Raw genomic sequence first — 17,071 nt, forward strand, 5'->3', positions numbered from 1 at the left:
CAGGAAGCTGCCGGTGAGCGGGAAGGCGGCTCACTTCCCCGGCCGCCTGGCCCTGTGGGACTTCTGGGGCTGGCGGGCGAGCCCGTCTACCTTCCACGCCTCCAGCTGCCCTGCTACAAACCGCCACGCAGCAGCCAGCAGACCGGCCACCTTCAGAGGGCACCCTCGATCTCGGCTCATCCCCCCACCGCTCTGCACGAGGTGTGGCACAGGTGCCGGTCCATGGTGGGTGACCAGCATCTTTAATATTAAAGACAATTTCATCTGCCCGGACGATCACGAAGGTGATGAGGGAACAGGCGCCGGGCGGGCACCAGCCGTCCCCTCCAGGGCCACTTCCCTTGGGCCCCACCTTCTCCCGTTCTGGGCGAGTTCAGGCTCTGGAGTCCAGGTCCCAGGCCCTGCACTGGCTGGTGACCTTTCTCACGCACGGCCTCTCAGCCTCAGCTTCCTCCTCTGTACGTGGGCCTGGAGCCCCACCTCGTTGGCTCAGAACCGTGGCGAGCGGTGCCGTGGCCTAAGCGCTGTGGGTGCCGCTCTCTGTAGGATCAGCAGTTTTCTGTTTTCCTAGTGGTCCCTGCGCATCAGCTCGCCCGGGAACGTGTCAGACAGACAGGAGGCTCGGCCCTGCCAGGTGACTGACACCAGCTGGTTTGAGCACAGCGCCCAGGTGAGTAACTCTAAGATAATCTTTCTGAACCAAGCGCCAACTCATCCCCTGGAGACTGAACTCTTACAGGAGAAAATGCGATTCCTGTGGGAATGGACCCCCCCCCCGCCCCCCACTCCTGGGCATCCAATGCCTTCAAGCCAACTCCTGCTGGAGCCTGAGGCAGGGAGAGGCAGAGGCTGATCTGACCCACCACCCAACAGACACGGAGGCACAGGCCCCACAGGACGCGGCAGCCACCCGGCTGCAAGCTGGAGACGCAGAGGAAGAGCAGGGAAGGAAACAGCCAGGGACCAGGCCACGGCGTGATCTCTGTTCCACAGCCGGACCCCTAACCTGCCAGGAGCCAGGTGTCACACTGGGCTCCCTGCGCCTCCAAGCTCACCGCTTTAGAAGATTAGAGAGCAGCTCTAAGGGGGTGGCCACTGCTTTAGGTGGAGAAAAGGCCACGCAGGATTCGTGTGGCGTTAGCCTCACTGAAGGACCGATGGTTCTTAAATTCGTGACTGCCTTCTGATGACATCCCCTGAGCTTCTAACTCCGCCCGCCATGCGATCTAATGGGACCTTCTTTCTAAAGCATTTTAGCGGGAATACGATGCTTCTCCATCCCACCCCCCAGCCTCACAACGGCTCCAAGTCAGAACGTGCACATCGCCACCCCCCACCTCCCAGGACACAGGAGAGCCCCGTGGGCAAGCTTACGGGCACTGAGCACCAGGCGGGAGAGTGCCAAGGCCTGACCCCCACCTCCTATGAGAACCAAGATGTTGGCACCAGTTCCTGGGGATCCCTGAGGCCAACCGGCTCAGGGAGCGCCTGGCTGCTCCTGCTGTTAGAGAGATCCGTGTGGGGTCGGCAGGCGGAGGGAGGGAGAGCGAGCAGGCGTGGTGTCTACAGGTATGTTTATTCATGCCAGCAAGGGCACGGCACTTCTAGATATTGTCCTTCGTCCCCATCTAACAGCCAACGCTCCGCCGCTGTGCCCTCGGCTCGGCTGCTAGTGATGACCATGAGCAGGCGCGGGGCTCGAACCTTTGGAAAGAAGCACAACAGACACAGTTAGGAAGAGCAAGCAGAGTGCAGTTTACCGTGTCGGCCTCAACAAGCCGGAAAGTGTAAGCATGTCCCATTGTAGGAAGAGGCTGTTTCTACACGGGCCGCCCATGCGTGCACGCAGCTCACTCGCAGGCAGCCCGGGGCGTGCAGGGCTCAGATGACAGCGTTTCACTGTCACTCGGGAAGCAACGTGAAGACCTGCCCAGCACCAGGGCCTAAATAATGGGGCGCCCCTCACACACTGACCGGGCGGGGTGCTCCCAGCAACGGGGGCTTCCCTACGGGGGCGCCAGCTCCTGCCTGTCCACACTCCCTCCTGCTGCACACGGGTGAGCGCCGCCTCTAACATCAGACCCCGAGAAGCAGGCTTCACCTGCGCGAGCCCCCATCGCACCCTCTCCGCTCCCTTCAGGCCCTGACTCCCTCCCCAGTCCAGTGGGGCTCTCATTCCCACCCACTGAAAAAGCAAACACCTTACCTTTCAGAGCTTTAGCTCTTTTATCTGAAAGAAAAGAAAGAAAAAGCGATCAGTGCTTTACAAAGGCCCGGGGCCAGTTCACTGCGGGACCAGCACGTGGCGGGGAGGTCACGGCCTGGGCAGAGCCGACAGGGAGCTCTCAGAATTGGGCGCCCGTCTCACAGCCGAGGGAGCCCCGTCTCACAGCCGAGGGGAGCCCCGTCTCACAGCCGAGGGAAGCTCCTGCCTCACAGCCAAGGGAAGCTCCGGCCACAGAGGCGCTCTGGGCGGTGACGGCGTGTCCGCGTGGCAGGGCTCTCCACCACCCCCCCGCCCCCCCAAGCCCTCGTCTTGCAACCCGGAACGTTTCCTCCTGTTTCTCCTCTTTGAACCAATCGCTGTCAGGGCACGATGGGGCCCCACCTCTGCTCCTCTGAGCGCGAGATGGTCACCCTGCCGTGACTCTTAGCATGAAAACATTCCACTCAATGGAAAAGGAGCAATAAAACACTGTGTACCAGGACTTCACCCCCAATAGTCAGTCTGCATTTCTTAAAGCTAAAGTTCCCTCCTATGCATTTGAAACACCAAGGGCCGCCCCTAAGGAAAGTCAGTTCCCTGACGGCCACGTCTATTCCAATTTCCCCAAACAGCTCCGGCCGCCGTGCTCCCCACATTGTCACGGAGGCCCGGCGGGTCCCGATGGTCACTCCCAGGTCAGAACTGCAGCCCGAGGACACTCACCCGCACTGCGGATCTTGTAGATGATGAGGCTCATCAGCCCCATGCCCACCCAGATCTCCTGGTAGACCTGCGTGTAGTAGGGCTTCATGGGGGCCCACACATTTCTCACGAGGCTCTGAAACATCTGGAAAGGAAGCAGTGAGAACCAGTGACACGACCATGGTTTCAAACGGAAATGGCAGGAGATTTCCGTCTACTCGTGCAGTTCATTCACCCTCTTTCCCACGACTCATTGGGGATCTGCTGATGCCGGACGCCCCCTCCACTGCTCCCCCCACTACGGGCCCCTGCTCTCGGCTCTCTGACCTGCACCCGCCCCCAACGCCCGACCTGGGCCAGCGCAGCTCCATCAGTCACCCTCATTCCTCAAGTCTGCGCCATCCTGCAGTGTCAGCATGGCCCCCAAGGGCTGCCCTCCACGAACGTCCTGCCCCGATCACACACCACCTTTACAACTTCAAATTGAGAACTAGTGTTTGCATCATCACGCTGAGAACAGTTGGCATTTTATAAATATATATTTTTATTGACTTCAGAGAGGAAGGGAAAGGGAGAGACAGAGAGAGAGAGAGAAACATCAGTGATGAGAGAGAATCATGGGTTGGCTGCCTCCTGCACGCCCCACACTAGAGGTCAAGCCCGCAACCCGGGCGTGTGCCCTGACCGGGGATCGAACCGTGACCTCCTGGTTCATGGGTCGGTGCTCAACCACTGAGCCACGCTGGCCGGGCAGAACTATTGGCATTCAAAGCAGAACAAGAACATGGTCAAGGCAGGACGACTTCCCGTGAGAACAACACCCAGGCCGGGTACACAGCGGCAGCTGCAACTCAGTGCTTGCTCTTCAAGTGTCAGCTGCACGGAGGTTTAACTGATATAACATAACATCGTAAAGATATTTAAAGTGTACATCGTTGTCTTAACCGGTTTGGCTCAGTGGATAGAGCGTCGGCCTGCGGACTGAAGGGTCCCAGGTTCGATTCCGGTCAAGGGCATGTACCTTGGTTGCGGGCACATCCCCAGTAGGGAGTGTGCAGGAGGCAGCTGATAGATGTTCCTAACTCTCTATCCCTTTCCCTTCCTCTCTGTAAAAAATCAATTATATATATATATTTTAAAGTGTACATCGTGGCGGTGGTTCACACACGTATCCGCTGTGAAAGGATTTCCCCGTGTAGTTAGTTAACACATCCATCCCCTCATGTTTTCTTTTGGTGAGACCTTTACGTTCCATTCTCAGCACATTTCAATTAGACAATAAAATACCGTGTTAACTAGGGTCGCAATGCTTTATATGTGCCCCAGTCTCCAAGTCCATTGCTACACACAAAGCAGGTCACTTCCTAAGAGTTCAATGACAACTTACTTCATGAATAACGGCCGGATCTGATGGACAGAGCCATCCGTTTCTGAACTTACACAGTGCACTTCCATGTGCAGGTCTCACAGGAACGCGTCGATGATGTTTATAATTTACTGCCAACTCTGAATGAGCCCCCCTTTCACTTGAACCAGTTTTGTGACAGCGCTGGCCGGCGGCTCCGTGGGCGGGCGTCATCCCGCACACCACAAGGCTGCGGCCGATCCCGGTCGGGGTGTGCGGGAGGCAACCGATCGATGTTTCTCTCTACCCCCTCCCCCGCCCCCGCCCCGCCCCTCTAAAAATCAACAAAACCCATCCTCAGGTGAGCCCTGCAGAAACAGCTGGTCTACTGCCTACAGTCATTCAAGCCACCGCCAGGGACCACAGCCCTCGTCCTTCCTCTGTTACTTGTAAAGGCTGCTTGGCACCATTGGTGCTGCGGCCTCACCCCCACTCCGACCTCCCCTCCCGTCCCCTCGCTGCAGAGCTGTCCTCGCTTCCCCTGGTCTCCGCACGGACACCTGCACCTGCACCGCAGGGTCGCTGTTCACCCGGCAAACGTGAGCTGAGCATGGACTAGGCGGCCGGGTATGGGCCCAGACCCCAGGCCAGACGGAGCTTGGGGGGGGGAGGGGGGACGGGGAAGGCCACTGTGCCGCCCAGGTTCTAACCCTGGCCCTGCCTCGCCAGCTGAGCCAGACGGCCCGTTTCCTCACCTGGAAGGCAGGGTGAACAGCACCCACCTCAAAGGGTGTGCAGACGAGCTACCCTGCGCCAGGGGCTCAGCGCCGGGTGTCCTATGTCGAGCGCTTGTTATACCAAATACCACGGTGGGCTAGGGAAGGGCCTGGAGGCGCGGCACAGCTCAGCTTTTATCCCAAAAACGTAACGCACATTTCACAGCGTCACCACCTGCTCCCCACCTTACCCCTCCCCACTCCCCAGCCCCACACGTGGGCCTGGAGAAGGCAGCCTGCCCTCAGCCAGGCCCTGCTGCTCGTTACCCAGAGGACCTGCCCCAGGCCCGGCTGCCAGCTCCTCCCAGAGAGAGCTTTCTGGGCCTGAAGCTTGATGCTCGGAGGATGGGCCGTGGCCTCCCCTGAGCCCTCACACCTCCTGTCCTCACCCTGCACTGAGATGCCGTCAGAATGAGGTTCCCCGAACCCAACAACCTGACTGGGAAGGTGCCCGAGGGCAGCCTCGCCTCCTGCGCCCGCAGTTGGGGGGGAGGGTGCCAGGGGCCACGGGGCAGAAGCCTGGAACCCCGGGTTCTGTTGGACCAGCTCTGCCTGCTCTCTCCCGACCTCGGGCAGATCCCGACGCTGCCGGTGCAGAGGTTCCCTTTCTGAGAAGCAGGGAGCCCTCCTCCTGCCCCCCAGGTGCTCCCCGGAATTCGAGGAGACGTGAAACCGGGCGTGGTGCGTGGTGTGGAGTAAAACTCAGGGAGCGGCCTGAGCAGCAGCAGCAGCAGAAAGGAAGGCTGCGGACACCCAGCCTCAGGGCAGAGAGGACGCCCTCGGCCAGGCCCTCCGAGCGGGGCCAGCGGCGGGTCTGGAGGCTGCACAGGAGGTAAGAGGGACCGAAGAACCGCTAGTCACCCCGACATTCAGCTCAGGGCCCAGCTGCCCGCATCGTCTTCTCACCTGGTTACCTGGGACTGCCCCCGGTACACGGCCAACTCTTACCTCCCCCCAACCTTCCTTTTCTTTTTTTTTTTTTTTAAACGTTTTCATTTATTTCAGAGGAGAGAGGTAGAAACATCGATGAGAGAGAATGACTGGCCGGCTGCCTCCCGCACGCCCCGCCCTGGGGATGGAGCCCGAAAGCCAGGCGCCCTGATGGACGCGCGACCACTGGGCGGCACCAGCCAGGCACCCCGACTTTCCTTTCACCCCGAGTTGCCACATTTGGCTGGACAGCTGACATGTCCTCAACATTTAATGGCGAGACCCTCCCCCCCTTTCGCTACCCGAGCCACCGTCCCCCCGCATCCCCAGCCCCGTGGGCGGGCCTCCCAGCACCTGCCTTCCGAGGCCCGTCCTCCGCAAAGGTCAGAGGGTGTCCGCCGAGGCCGTGCACCCCGAGGCCGTGCACCCCGCAGCGGCCACTCCCTCCCGCGCCGCGGCGGCCAGACCCGGGCGCGCAGGCTCCGGTCCATACAGCCCAAGCGTCGCCCCTGGACCCCGCTTCGGCCCGTTTCGCTCCCCCACGACAGAAGCGCAGTGTAGCTCGGGGACAAGTGTGCGCGGGGAGCTGAGGGGTGCGGGGAGGACGCACTGCAGGCGGGTTCGGGTTCTCGGCTGGGGCTCCGGCTCCATCACTAGCCCGCGGCGCGACCTCGGCTCCCGTGACCTCGGCTCGCGGCGGGAACCCACGCGGCGAGGGCGCTCGTCCGAGAGGGAGAGGGGCGGTGGGCCCCCACGCACCCTACCCCCCCGGGTCACCGCCTCCAGCTTCGGGGGCCGGGCGGCCCAGCTCGCGCCGGCGGGGGGAGGGCAGGGGCTGGGCCGGGCCGCAAGGTCGGCGGGGGTCGAGGCGGCTGGGTCTGGGGAGGGTCCCGCTCGCCGCCGGCTCCTTCCGCGGGCACATCCGGCCCCGGGCCGCCGCCGGCCACAGCCCCGTCCCCCACGGTCGCGGCTGCCCCGCACCAAGCACCGGACCCCGGTCCCCGCACTCACCTCGCCGCAGGACCAACGGCTCGGGCAGCCCCCACCCGCACAGCCAGCTACTCGGGAAGGTCACCGAACGCGCAAGCGCCGCGCAGGGCCTGCCGGGAAGGCGGAAGGAGCGGCGCCCCAGAGCCAGAGCGCGTCCCAGGCGGCGCCTGCGCACCACAGCGCCCCCAGCGGCCGCGCCGAGGCTGCAGCTTGGAGGCGCAGCGCCGGGGAGGGGAGGGAAGGGAAGGGGCGGGGCTTCGGTGTCATAATAAGCTGACGAACCGTGTGCATTTGTCCCCGACGCGGGACTCAGTGGGGAAACTGGAAAGGGCCTGGACAGAGCAGACGAGTTGGTCAACCTGCAAAGGGGACCGTCTTTCCTTGCTGTTGAAGCCCGGGAAGTCGAGTGTCCGGTCTCTGCGGTTTTCCTGCCATTTCTCTTTGTATTAACATGTGTGCCCCGCATGCACGTGTGCACCTGTTCTGTGCGTAGTGATTCCACGCAAGAGCCACTGTAGACGCGCACCGGGCTCCAGCACCGGACCCAACAGACACAGCCTTCAAAAAGCGCCACCTCCCTGGGCAAGGAGACAAAACCAAGACTGGAAATTTCAGCAGGAGATTGTAACCAGTGAAACAAAAAGAAAACCACTTACCCGATCTGAAAAAGCCGAAGAGGAATGGGATGTGTTTGGCAGCGGACTAGGTTGTTGAAGACTTACCTGAACTGGAAGACAGAAGAAACCATTCAGGAATGGAGCGACAAGCGTTCAGAGAGAGGGTGCAGCAAGGGAGGCGTCAGATGTGCAGCTGGAGTCTTAGAGGAAATGAGAGACGGGGCAGGAACATCCGAAGACAGATGGCGGAGACATTTCCAGGAGAGACGGAAGAAAAGTCACAGCACAGACTCAAAAGGCCTGATGGAAGCCAGCAGGCGGGGACAGGAAAATAAACGGATGCCTCAAAACCTGAAAACAAAACCACGGAAAACTAAAAACAACGGAAAACTAAAAACAACGGCCAACCTAGAGTTCAGCGCATAAGGAAGCTAACATTTAGTGAATAAGGTGAAGTGATATTTCAGACAAACCAAGACAGGGAGTAATCACCTGTCTTGGTAGATCCACATTAAAAAAAAAAGTCAACAGTTCATTATTCAGGCAGAAGGAAATGAGCTCTGACGGAAGGATGGGAGGGGGGACGGGGGGCAGGTTCTGCTTCCAGGAGAAGACCGCTCAGAAGCACAGGAGGCCACGTGCAAAACCTGAAGGCTGGCCATTTTAGGGAGTGGCTCTCAGAGCACAGTTTGGGGGTTTCCAAGCCCCTCCTGGGGGTCAAATCTGTTTCATCGCAATGGGAAGATGCGAATGTCCTTTTTCACTGGCGTTCACTCACCAGGGCATGGTGGAGTCTTCCAGAGGCTGCGTGGCTTGTGATGTCACAAGAGCATGACATCAGGTATGAGCCCAGCTGTCTCCCAGCACGGACACAGTAAGAGAGCATTGGCAATGTAAACGTGTCACTCTTCTCCCACAGGAAAAATAATATTTTAGTTACTTTTCATAAAAAATATTCATTTACCATCACACGGCTTTATTTTTTGTAAGTTTTTAAAAAAATTAATCTTAGAGAGAGGAAGAGGGGGGAGAGAGAGAAATCGATCCGTCAGTTGCCTCCTGCAGGCACCTGGACAGGAGGGGAGCCGAAACCTGAGGATGTGCCCTGACTGGGAATCGAACCCTCCACCTTTTGATGTACGGGATGAGGCTCCAACCAACAGAGCCACACCCGCCAGGGCCAGTTATTTTTTATTTTTTATTCTTGTTATGCCCAGATTTCAAGATTCCCAAGAAACCACATCAGGGAGCCAGCCAATCCGATGCAAAAGCATAAGAATCTGTATTTCAAGCTAGCTTGAGCTCTCCATCCACCAGACTCACTGACACATCGGCTAGCCAAGTGGCCAAGAGAGCCAACCCTGCCCAGAGACGGACTTTAAAGGGGGGGGGGGGGGTCGGAGTAAGGGGAGGAGAAAGGACTGTGCTCTGCCGATTGGCCAGGCGCAAGCCGGGTCCTGTTACACAGGATGTGGTCATATCTATGGCGCTCACTTCCCTTGATTGTCATTGGTAAGTTTAAAATCCCGGGCGTGGCCAGCAGAGGCCTGGGCTTCCGGGAAGAAGGCCGCACGTGGCCCCAACATGGAGGATACAGGCAAGATGGAGGGCATAGCCCTCACCCTTTCATTCCCCCCTTTGTCTTGGAACTTCCGGCTCAATCATGAGACGGACTGTATTTCTATTTCACCATTGCTAGAGGCCCGAACTGGGCATATCTTAACAAATGGTCTGGTGGAGGGGAAAGAAACTATTTTAGCTTTAACAACTTCTATTGAAATAGGATTTTTCTTTTTAAAATTCCTCCATGGCTATCAAAAAGCCAAATCAAGATTAATTTATCTACTGTCCTGATGTTTGCATAAACACAACAAGAATGGTAACTGACTACCTTTGCTGGAATCTCATGGTTGAATCTTAATGTGCCCCGTAGCGCCAGGAAGCCACGCCACCCAGCTGCCATCAGGCCCGCCTGCAGTATCTGCTGAGTTAGGTGAATCCCTCACCTGTAGCAACTCCACCTGAGCCCACGCTCCAGGCTTTAAGCCCATCTCAGTAGCCCTCCTACTTGTTGCGGCCCAGAGTGTGTGGGGGTTCCGCAGGGACGTAGAGGCATCCCTACTGCTCCCCTTCTACTCTTACCAACCGCCAGTGATGGTAGGGCATGGGCCTGACACTCCAGCGCCAGCCATCTTCAGGGCTTCCAAGCAGGATACCAGGCTTTCTTCGTGGCATTCTTACTGGCTTCAAGTTTTTAGAGCTTAGACAGGGATCTTTAAAACATGATACTCCAGTCAAAGTTTTCCATTAATAAAACCACTATTAGGAACCGGTCTTATTGAATCTATGCAAAGAAATGTATTGCCATGTTAGCATTGCCAAATTTTGGAGGAATTACATAAGAAGAAAGACATACTGATCTACCCTAAGATTTTCTGACTTTCCTTGCCAATTCCTTTTAATTGTTGGCATTAAACTTTCTTTCTATGCATAACCATGCCTCAGACCTTCTACTCTAAACAGGCTTTTTTCAGACTACCCCTGACATGGGCATGGTCACAAAGGCCTGCAAGCAGTACACAGGCTGCCAACTGTTAGCTGTCTCTCAACAGAGACCAAAACCTGATGGGCACTGTTCCCTGCCCAGGTGGGCACCTGCCCTCTTGGCAGCTAGGCACCCTTTACTTTTTGGGGTTCACCCCACATAGTACCCTTCCAGGATAGCTAACATACATTCAAACCTGCAAGAGAACTAAAGGTCAATATAACACATCAATACAATGAAACATAATATAGGCATCATGGCCGCTTTAGGCAGCCACATCTTCTGCTACTAAACATGTGATACTAAAGTCTATTCTTGACCTTCCTATGAATTGTCCTTGTCTTTTTGGAGCCATGTCCATGAAGACGCAGGCATTATCTAAGTCTATTCAATGTTACCAGCATCAGGCAGGTCGAGCACGAAGTAGCTTGAGCTTGAGCAGGTTGTGTTGTTCTCGATCGACGCTCCATGTGGTGACGAAGTCTTTCCGGATCATGGATGGGTCCGCTGACCGGACGTGGGTGTGATGGACCCAGGTCACGATGCTGTCTATCTATTTTGAGAGCGGTGGGGGTCGTCAGCACCAAGGAGTAGGGTGTAGGGACCTTTCCATCGAGGCTCCAGGTGATGCCTTTTGACGTAGACCCAATCTCCTGGTCTGTGCTGATGAGGAGTTGGGGTTGGGCCAGTCTCCTGGGTGGCGCCGAGGCGCAGCCAAATGTCCTCGTGCGCCCTCTGGAGCCCTCTCAAGAAAAGAGACAATTCTTGCAGCAAGAAAGTCAGGAATGATAGGGGGTGGGGCCTGCCAAACATGATAGGAGAGCCACCCATTCCCCGCCAGTTTCTATGACCAAACCCTTTCAGTACATTAGACCAGCTTCATTCCCGCCTATCTTTACAGATTCCAAGGCCCATTGTCTTTCTTAATTAGTACTGGCCTGTTTTATCTAATTCAGCACAGGCAGGGGGAAGGGCAAATTAAGTCTTTGCCTTGAGGAACTGTGAGCCCCATCCTTAAATGTTACTAGAAAAGCCACAAAATACCTTTTAAATTACCCCAGAATTCCAAAATCCCAACCCAGCACAGAATATCACATAGAAAATCAAAGTTCCCAGTAAACAACAGAGATGCTTATAAACATCAAATAAACATTTACACTTACACCTTTTCAGTGAACAAGTATTTTTACAGTCTTGGGATCTTGAGCAGATAACAGGGACACCACCCAAGTCCCCCTGATGGGGGCCTGACAGGAACAGATGTGGGGGTCTTCCCTTTCCCACATCCCAGGACAGGATTCTTGACCTATGTCTTATTTAGATAGAAACGGTATTTATTACAAACAAACAAAAGACTCTCTCTAAGATCAGATGAAATTAGTTTCTACCTGAAATAATTGTACCAGTCCCTTTTAAAGAGATTAGCTTAAAAATAAACCCGAGAGGCAAGTATAATTCCTGCTTCATAGATGATTTGAACTTAAAAGTTTTAAGTTTCCAGCCAATAAGCCTGGCATAGCCGCTAAATTTCAAAATGGTCACAATTTTCCTGCTGGGGAAGTCAAAAGCAACCCCCATAGCTATTCACATGTAAATTTGACTATCAGCTTCCTGGTGGTACTTGCCTCAGGGCGAGAAATTTTCTCCGCCACTTTTTAAGGCCAAAACAGTCTTGGGTTTTTATTCTGTACATAGCAAAAGCTCAGGTTCAGCTCAAAACTATGCGCACTCGTTTTTAAACTGGCCTTTCCCCCTTACACGTGCACAGAAATCCCGGATGCATTTTAAAACTTTTACATTTAACTTCAATGATCTAGCTGTGGCGACCTCCCCCTGGACCCGATGCCGCCAGGGGCCTCGCCGCTCCCGCCTCCCGTGAGCGACGCGCCGGCCCCACCCCCCCGCGCTCCACCTGGCTCCATTCGCTCGCCACAAGCCCGGGGGCCAACGCCCTGCTGCCGCTGCCGCCAGGCTCCGTGAATGAGCTTGTCCACGCCCGGCCCGAGCCCCCAGGGCTGCCCCCTGAAGGCGCGCCGCCGCTCATGGCGCCGAGCGCAGGCCCAAGCTGTGGGGCTCGGGCTGCCTGGGCTGCCGCCGCCTCTCCCGGCCTCCGGCCTCTTCCAGGCCGCGCCGCTCGGGCTCCGGCTCCGGCCCAGCGCCCGCTGCCGACTGGGCCGGAGGCCGAGCCCCCAGGGCCGCGGCCGCAGCTGAGCCGCCCGGGCCTGCGGCGCGGCCGGGCTCCTGCACACCTGCCCCCGGGCGCCCCGACTGCGCAGCAAGCTGCCTCGGTGCGCCAGCCTCAGCCTCCTCGCCCAGGCGCATCTTTCCTCTCCTGCAGCCCGAGGCACAGTGATCCCCCGCTCACCTTCCCTGCCTGGGATGTGCTCGGGTGGGCGGGGACCCCTCCCCTGCCTTTACACTCACATACTTTCACCAGACATTCATTCAGAGTTTAAACAATCCATTCAATTCCTAACAACTTCCCAATTTCTGAGGGAGCTCTAAAGCCTCCCGCAATCTTCTTGAACTGATCAATCACAATACCCGAAGGACCAGTCTGAGTCCGTCCCACAACATCCGTCCAGTAAGTCCACAGAAAACAAAAACACAGACAAACAGGGCCCCAAAGAACAGCCTTTCAACTCCATGGAAGTAACTAGACGATGGCATTACGCCAAACCCGGCGGGAGCTAACCGCCTCGTCTCAAATCCGCGAGAGGAATACACATCTCTCATGAGAGGAATACACATCTCTCATGAGAGGAATATACATCTCTCATAATCCGCGAGAGGAATACACATCTCTCATAATCCGCGAGAGGAATACATATCTCTCATAACCGTGAGGAGAATACACATTCCTCGTGGGGAGCAGAACGTCTTCTAACTCTCCCCAGCCTGTGGTCGTTCACGGGCGCGTCCGCCCTAGACCCCTCAGGCACCGATTCCAGAAGTGAGCTCACACAGAACAGATAAAGCACACAGAACAGACAAACACAACACACAGACACTTACCGCGGCTACGCAGATTCTACGGATTGAGGATCCCTACATGGTCCTGGGAACCCCGGGCGAGCCCCCAAATGTTATGCCCAGATTTCAAGATTCCCAAGAAACCACATCAGGGAGCCAGCCAATCCGATGCAAAAGCATAAGAATCTGTATTTCAAGCTAGCTTGAGCTCTCCATCCACCAGACTCACTGACACATCGGCTAGCCAAGTGGCCAAGAGAGCCAACCCCGCCCAGAGACGGGCTTTAAAGGGGAGGGGGAGCTGGAGTAAGGGGAGGAGAAAGGACTGTGCTCTGCCGATTGGCCAGGCGCAAGCCGGGTCCTGTTACACAGGATGTGGTCATATCTATGGCGCGCACTTCCCTTGATTGTCATTGGTAAGTTTAAAATCCCGGGCGTGGCCAGCAGAGGCCTGGGCTTCCGGGAAGAAGGCCGCACGTGGCCCCAACTTGGAGGATACAGGCAAGATGGAGGGCATAGCCCTCACCCTTTCAATTCTCACCTGAGTGTTAGGTCGGAGAGAGCCCAGGATCGGATACATGCAGACATGTGACGAGATAATGGACTCCCCCTGGCATTTCTGGCAGATCAGCATGCCAGACACAGATACTGGCTTCTCCCTGAATCAACACCGACCCCCACACAGATACTGACTCATTCCTGAATACCTGGCTGACCCCCCTGCAGCTGAAACTTCCTCAACTGAACACCTCAGCTCATGTCCCCGCCCCTCACCCAACTGCAGTATAAAAAAAGCGCCCCCCCTCCCTGTTGGTGTGAATCTACGTGCCCTGTCTTTGGGGGTACGTGGGGTAGTTCTCCCGGGGACGCAGAAATAAACCTTTTCCTTTCCTTTCTTTATTGATTCACTGGACTCTCTATTTCTTGTGCCGCCTCCTGAGCCACGTAACCTAACACTGAGGATATGTTTTCTTGTTTTTAAAGAGAAAGGAAGGGAGAGAGAGACAGAAGGAGGGAGGGAGGGAAGGAGGGAGGGGGTGAGAGAAACATCAATGTGAGAGAAAAGCATCCATGTGAGAGAGAAACATTGATCCATTCGTTGCCTCCCATACCTGCCCCAACTGGGACCAAAGGAGCAACCCACGTCTGTGCTCTGACTGGGAATCGAACCTGCGACTTTTCGGTGCATGGGACCACTCTCCAACCTACTGAGCCACACTGGCCAGATATTGTTCAGAGTGTAAAGGAGCCCTGAGACGAGGACCAGGTCTGAGAACCACTCTCTCGGAAAAAGAGTGTTTCAGACCTATAATGAGTTAGAAAGCCGCCGAGGGCAACACACATGTAGGGGGAACTTGAAGAGCATCGTTGTAAGCTATTCCAAGACAAAGCTTTTGAACTTCAAACCTAATGAGATCAACAGATTTTTAATGTCTTTAGTTGCAAATCCAACCCATCTTCAAAGACAACAGTGTTGAAAGAACCGGCCAACCCAGCAGATTCACCCGAAGTGCAGATGCGGCATTTTGTGGTTGAGAAGGTCAGCAGGGACGCGAAGGCACTTTGACCTTGGCTTCTGCTGCTTGAGGGAGCGTGCTGCTTCGTGCACCGGGGCACTGGGATTGCTGTCGGCTGTTTTCCCTTCGGGCGTGCAGCGCGGGCTGCTCTGGGAATGCAAATACGCAAACCCTCCAAAGCCCGCAGTCTCCATTGGCCTGTGAAGTTCCGTGTCCCCAGCCAAACATCATGCCATTGGAGGCTGCAGTGTTTGGGATAGAATACAAGGTCCGGAGCTCGTCATATAGGTTAGTGGCGTGGCCAGGATTTGGGCCTGGGTCTCCCAGCTCCGTGCTGAGTCAGGATCGTAAGAAGCTAGAACATTCCTCGGCAAGCAGAATGGGGAGGTTGAGATAGCCGAAGCAACCGGCCGAGTAATTTACAGCAAGATAACGAAGGTCACCTCCCTAGAGATGCCATCTAGGCCTCAGTTGTATTTCAGCTCCAGGCCCAGAAAAGCAGCAAAACCAAGTGGGTGACATACCAGGACCAGCTGCGGTGACCAAAGAACCGCCTGCTCTGGCGCTGACCAATCGGTGGAGACCACGACCCCGAAAGAGCGCACACAGAAAACAAGTGAATAGTTGGCTAAATCCTCCCGAGACCCCTTGAAAATTCTGGCCTGCAAGAGAGAGAGAGAAAACCTGCAAGACAAAGGGCCCAGAGCACTCTCCCTCTGGGGAGCACACTGCACCATTCCTCCCCCTCCTTCTCCCACAGGCGGGCACTCCCTAAACGCTAAGGGACCCCGCGAGGCTAGCAACCCGGGAGCAATGGGCAGTGACAGCTCACCGGGCTCACCCCGACCGTCTCCCAGGCCCCTCTCGATGTCCCCGGGAGCCAGAGCAGCCCAGCCCGGGCTCTCCTGTTGCGTCTCTGCTTGGCCCTTCCTGCTTTCACTGTCCTCAGCTTTCATAAACGTGCCCTCATGGTCACCTGGACTCCTGTTGTGAAATCCTTCCTGCACAAGGTCAGGAACCCACACACACCTGGCCGGCCCAGGCAGACCCGCTGAGGGCCTGGGGCCAGGTGCCCCGTCTGGTAACAGTCCCATGCTGGCCACCAATAGGACAAGCCCGCCTACTCTGACTTTGGCTGCACTTTCTTTTTTAAACAATTTTTAAAAAATAGCTTTTGGTACTGTGGTTTTTTTTTTTTTTTTTAAATATATTTTATTGATCTTTTACAGAGAGGAAGGGAGAGAGATAGAGAGTTAGAAACATCGATGAGAGAGACACATCGATCAGCTGCCTCCTGCACACCTCCCACTGGGGATGTGCCCACAACCCAGGTACATGCCCCTGACCGGAATCGAACCTGGGACCCTTCAGTCCGCAGGCCAACGCTCTATCCACTGAGCCAAACCGGTTTCGGCAGGTACTGTGGTTTTTTAAAAAAATGTATATTTTATTGATTTTTTACAGAGAGGAAGGGAGAGAGATATAGAGCTAGAAACATCGATCAGCTGCCTCCTGCACACCTCCACCTTCTGTCCTCCACCTTCCTCCACTCGTCCAGCGCGTGGCCGGGACCATGTCAGCAGCTCTGGGGTGTTAAGCGCCATCCACGTGCCGAGGACCCCCACACCTGTGCCCCTCACCACCTGTCCGCCGTGGGCGGTCAGTGCAGCTGAGATGCGGGGGTAAAAGGAGGAAGGTGCATTCAGTTAGCTCTCCCCCCACAGAACTCCTTCCGGGTCCTCAACTCGGCCAGTGGGGCTGCCTGCCTTCGGCCTTCACCACCTGCCCTTCCTCTGGGATCCTGAGTCCTCTCCCGTCCACGGGGCCTGGCTGTCCCGTAGGCGTCCTTCCTAACAGCCTTCCGTGACCTCCTCCCTGCTCCTCTCCCCCAGATCGGGTGCAAGGGGTCCCAGTGTCGCAGCCAGTTGTTGACCTCGGCACGACAACCACACTCCCTTCCCAGGCTTGCTTCCGCCTGCGCCCCATCCCCGCGGCCCCCCGCACCGGGCCAGGCGCAAGCCTCCCTTAGAGACCCTCAGAGGGCGAGGCTGGGTCTGGCACATCCCGGTCCATTGACGCCTCTCCCCGCCCCAGAGGGCCCTGGGATCACATTACACAACTCTGAGTCACGTGCAGGGGGTAGCGGACCTGGGAGCTCTGAGGGACCTGAAAGCCCAGCCTCTGGGTGGGGGCAGGGCGAGCCAAGCTCCCAGCAGGCCTAGCGTGGCCAGGCGTGGGTTGGAAGGCACGAGGCCTGGGCACGTGGGCGCTGGTGCACTCTGATTGGAGGGCATGGAGCAGGGCGGGGCCTTGGGGCACACTCTGATTGGAGGGCCTGGAGCAGGGCGGGGCCTTGGGGCACACTCTGATTGGAGCGCCCGGAGCAGGGCGGGGCCTTGGGCACGACGCCGAGCCACGTTCCCAGGCAGTCGTCAGGCAGTTGAGGCGGCGCGGAGGCCAGGCCGCGACC

The 17,071-nt window shown here is 56.8% G+C and overlaps 1 protein-coding gene across 1 annotated transcript; it reads right to left on the reverse strand.

Annotated features, from left to right (window-relative positions):
• Window positions 1-1,557: 1,557 nt before the first annotated feature.
• ATP5MJ (ATP synthase membrane subunit j) lies at window positions 1,558-7,059 on the reverse strand. The gene is made up of 4 exons (XM_070412263.1): window positions 6,971-7,059; window positions 2,930-3,053; window positions 2,207-2,230; window positions 1,558-1,704 (listed from the first exon to the last, which is right to left on the reverse strand). Exons 2-4 carry the CDS (start codon window positions 3,051-3,053, stop codon window positions 1,670-1,672), a joined length of 183 nt encoding a protein of 60 aa, XP_070268364.1. The 5' UTR covers window positions 6,971-7,059; the 3' UTR covers window positions 1,558-1,669.
• Between the last annotated feature and the right edge of the window lie 10,012 nt (window positions 7,060-17,071).

The sequence above is a fragment of the Myotis yumanensis genome, unplaced genomic scaffold (genome assembly GCF_028538775.1).
Source record: "Myotis yumanensis isolate MYYU_CA2020_CCGP unplaced genomic scaffold, mMyoYum1.0.hap1 SCAF_1, whole genome shotgun sequence".
NCBI classification, from domain to species: Eukaryota; Metazoa; Chordata; class Mammalia; order Chiroptera; family Vespertilionidae; genus Myotis; species Myotis yumanensis.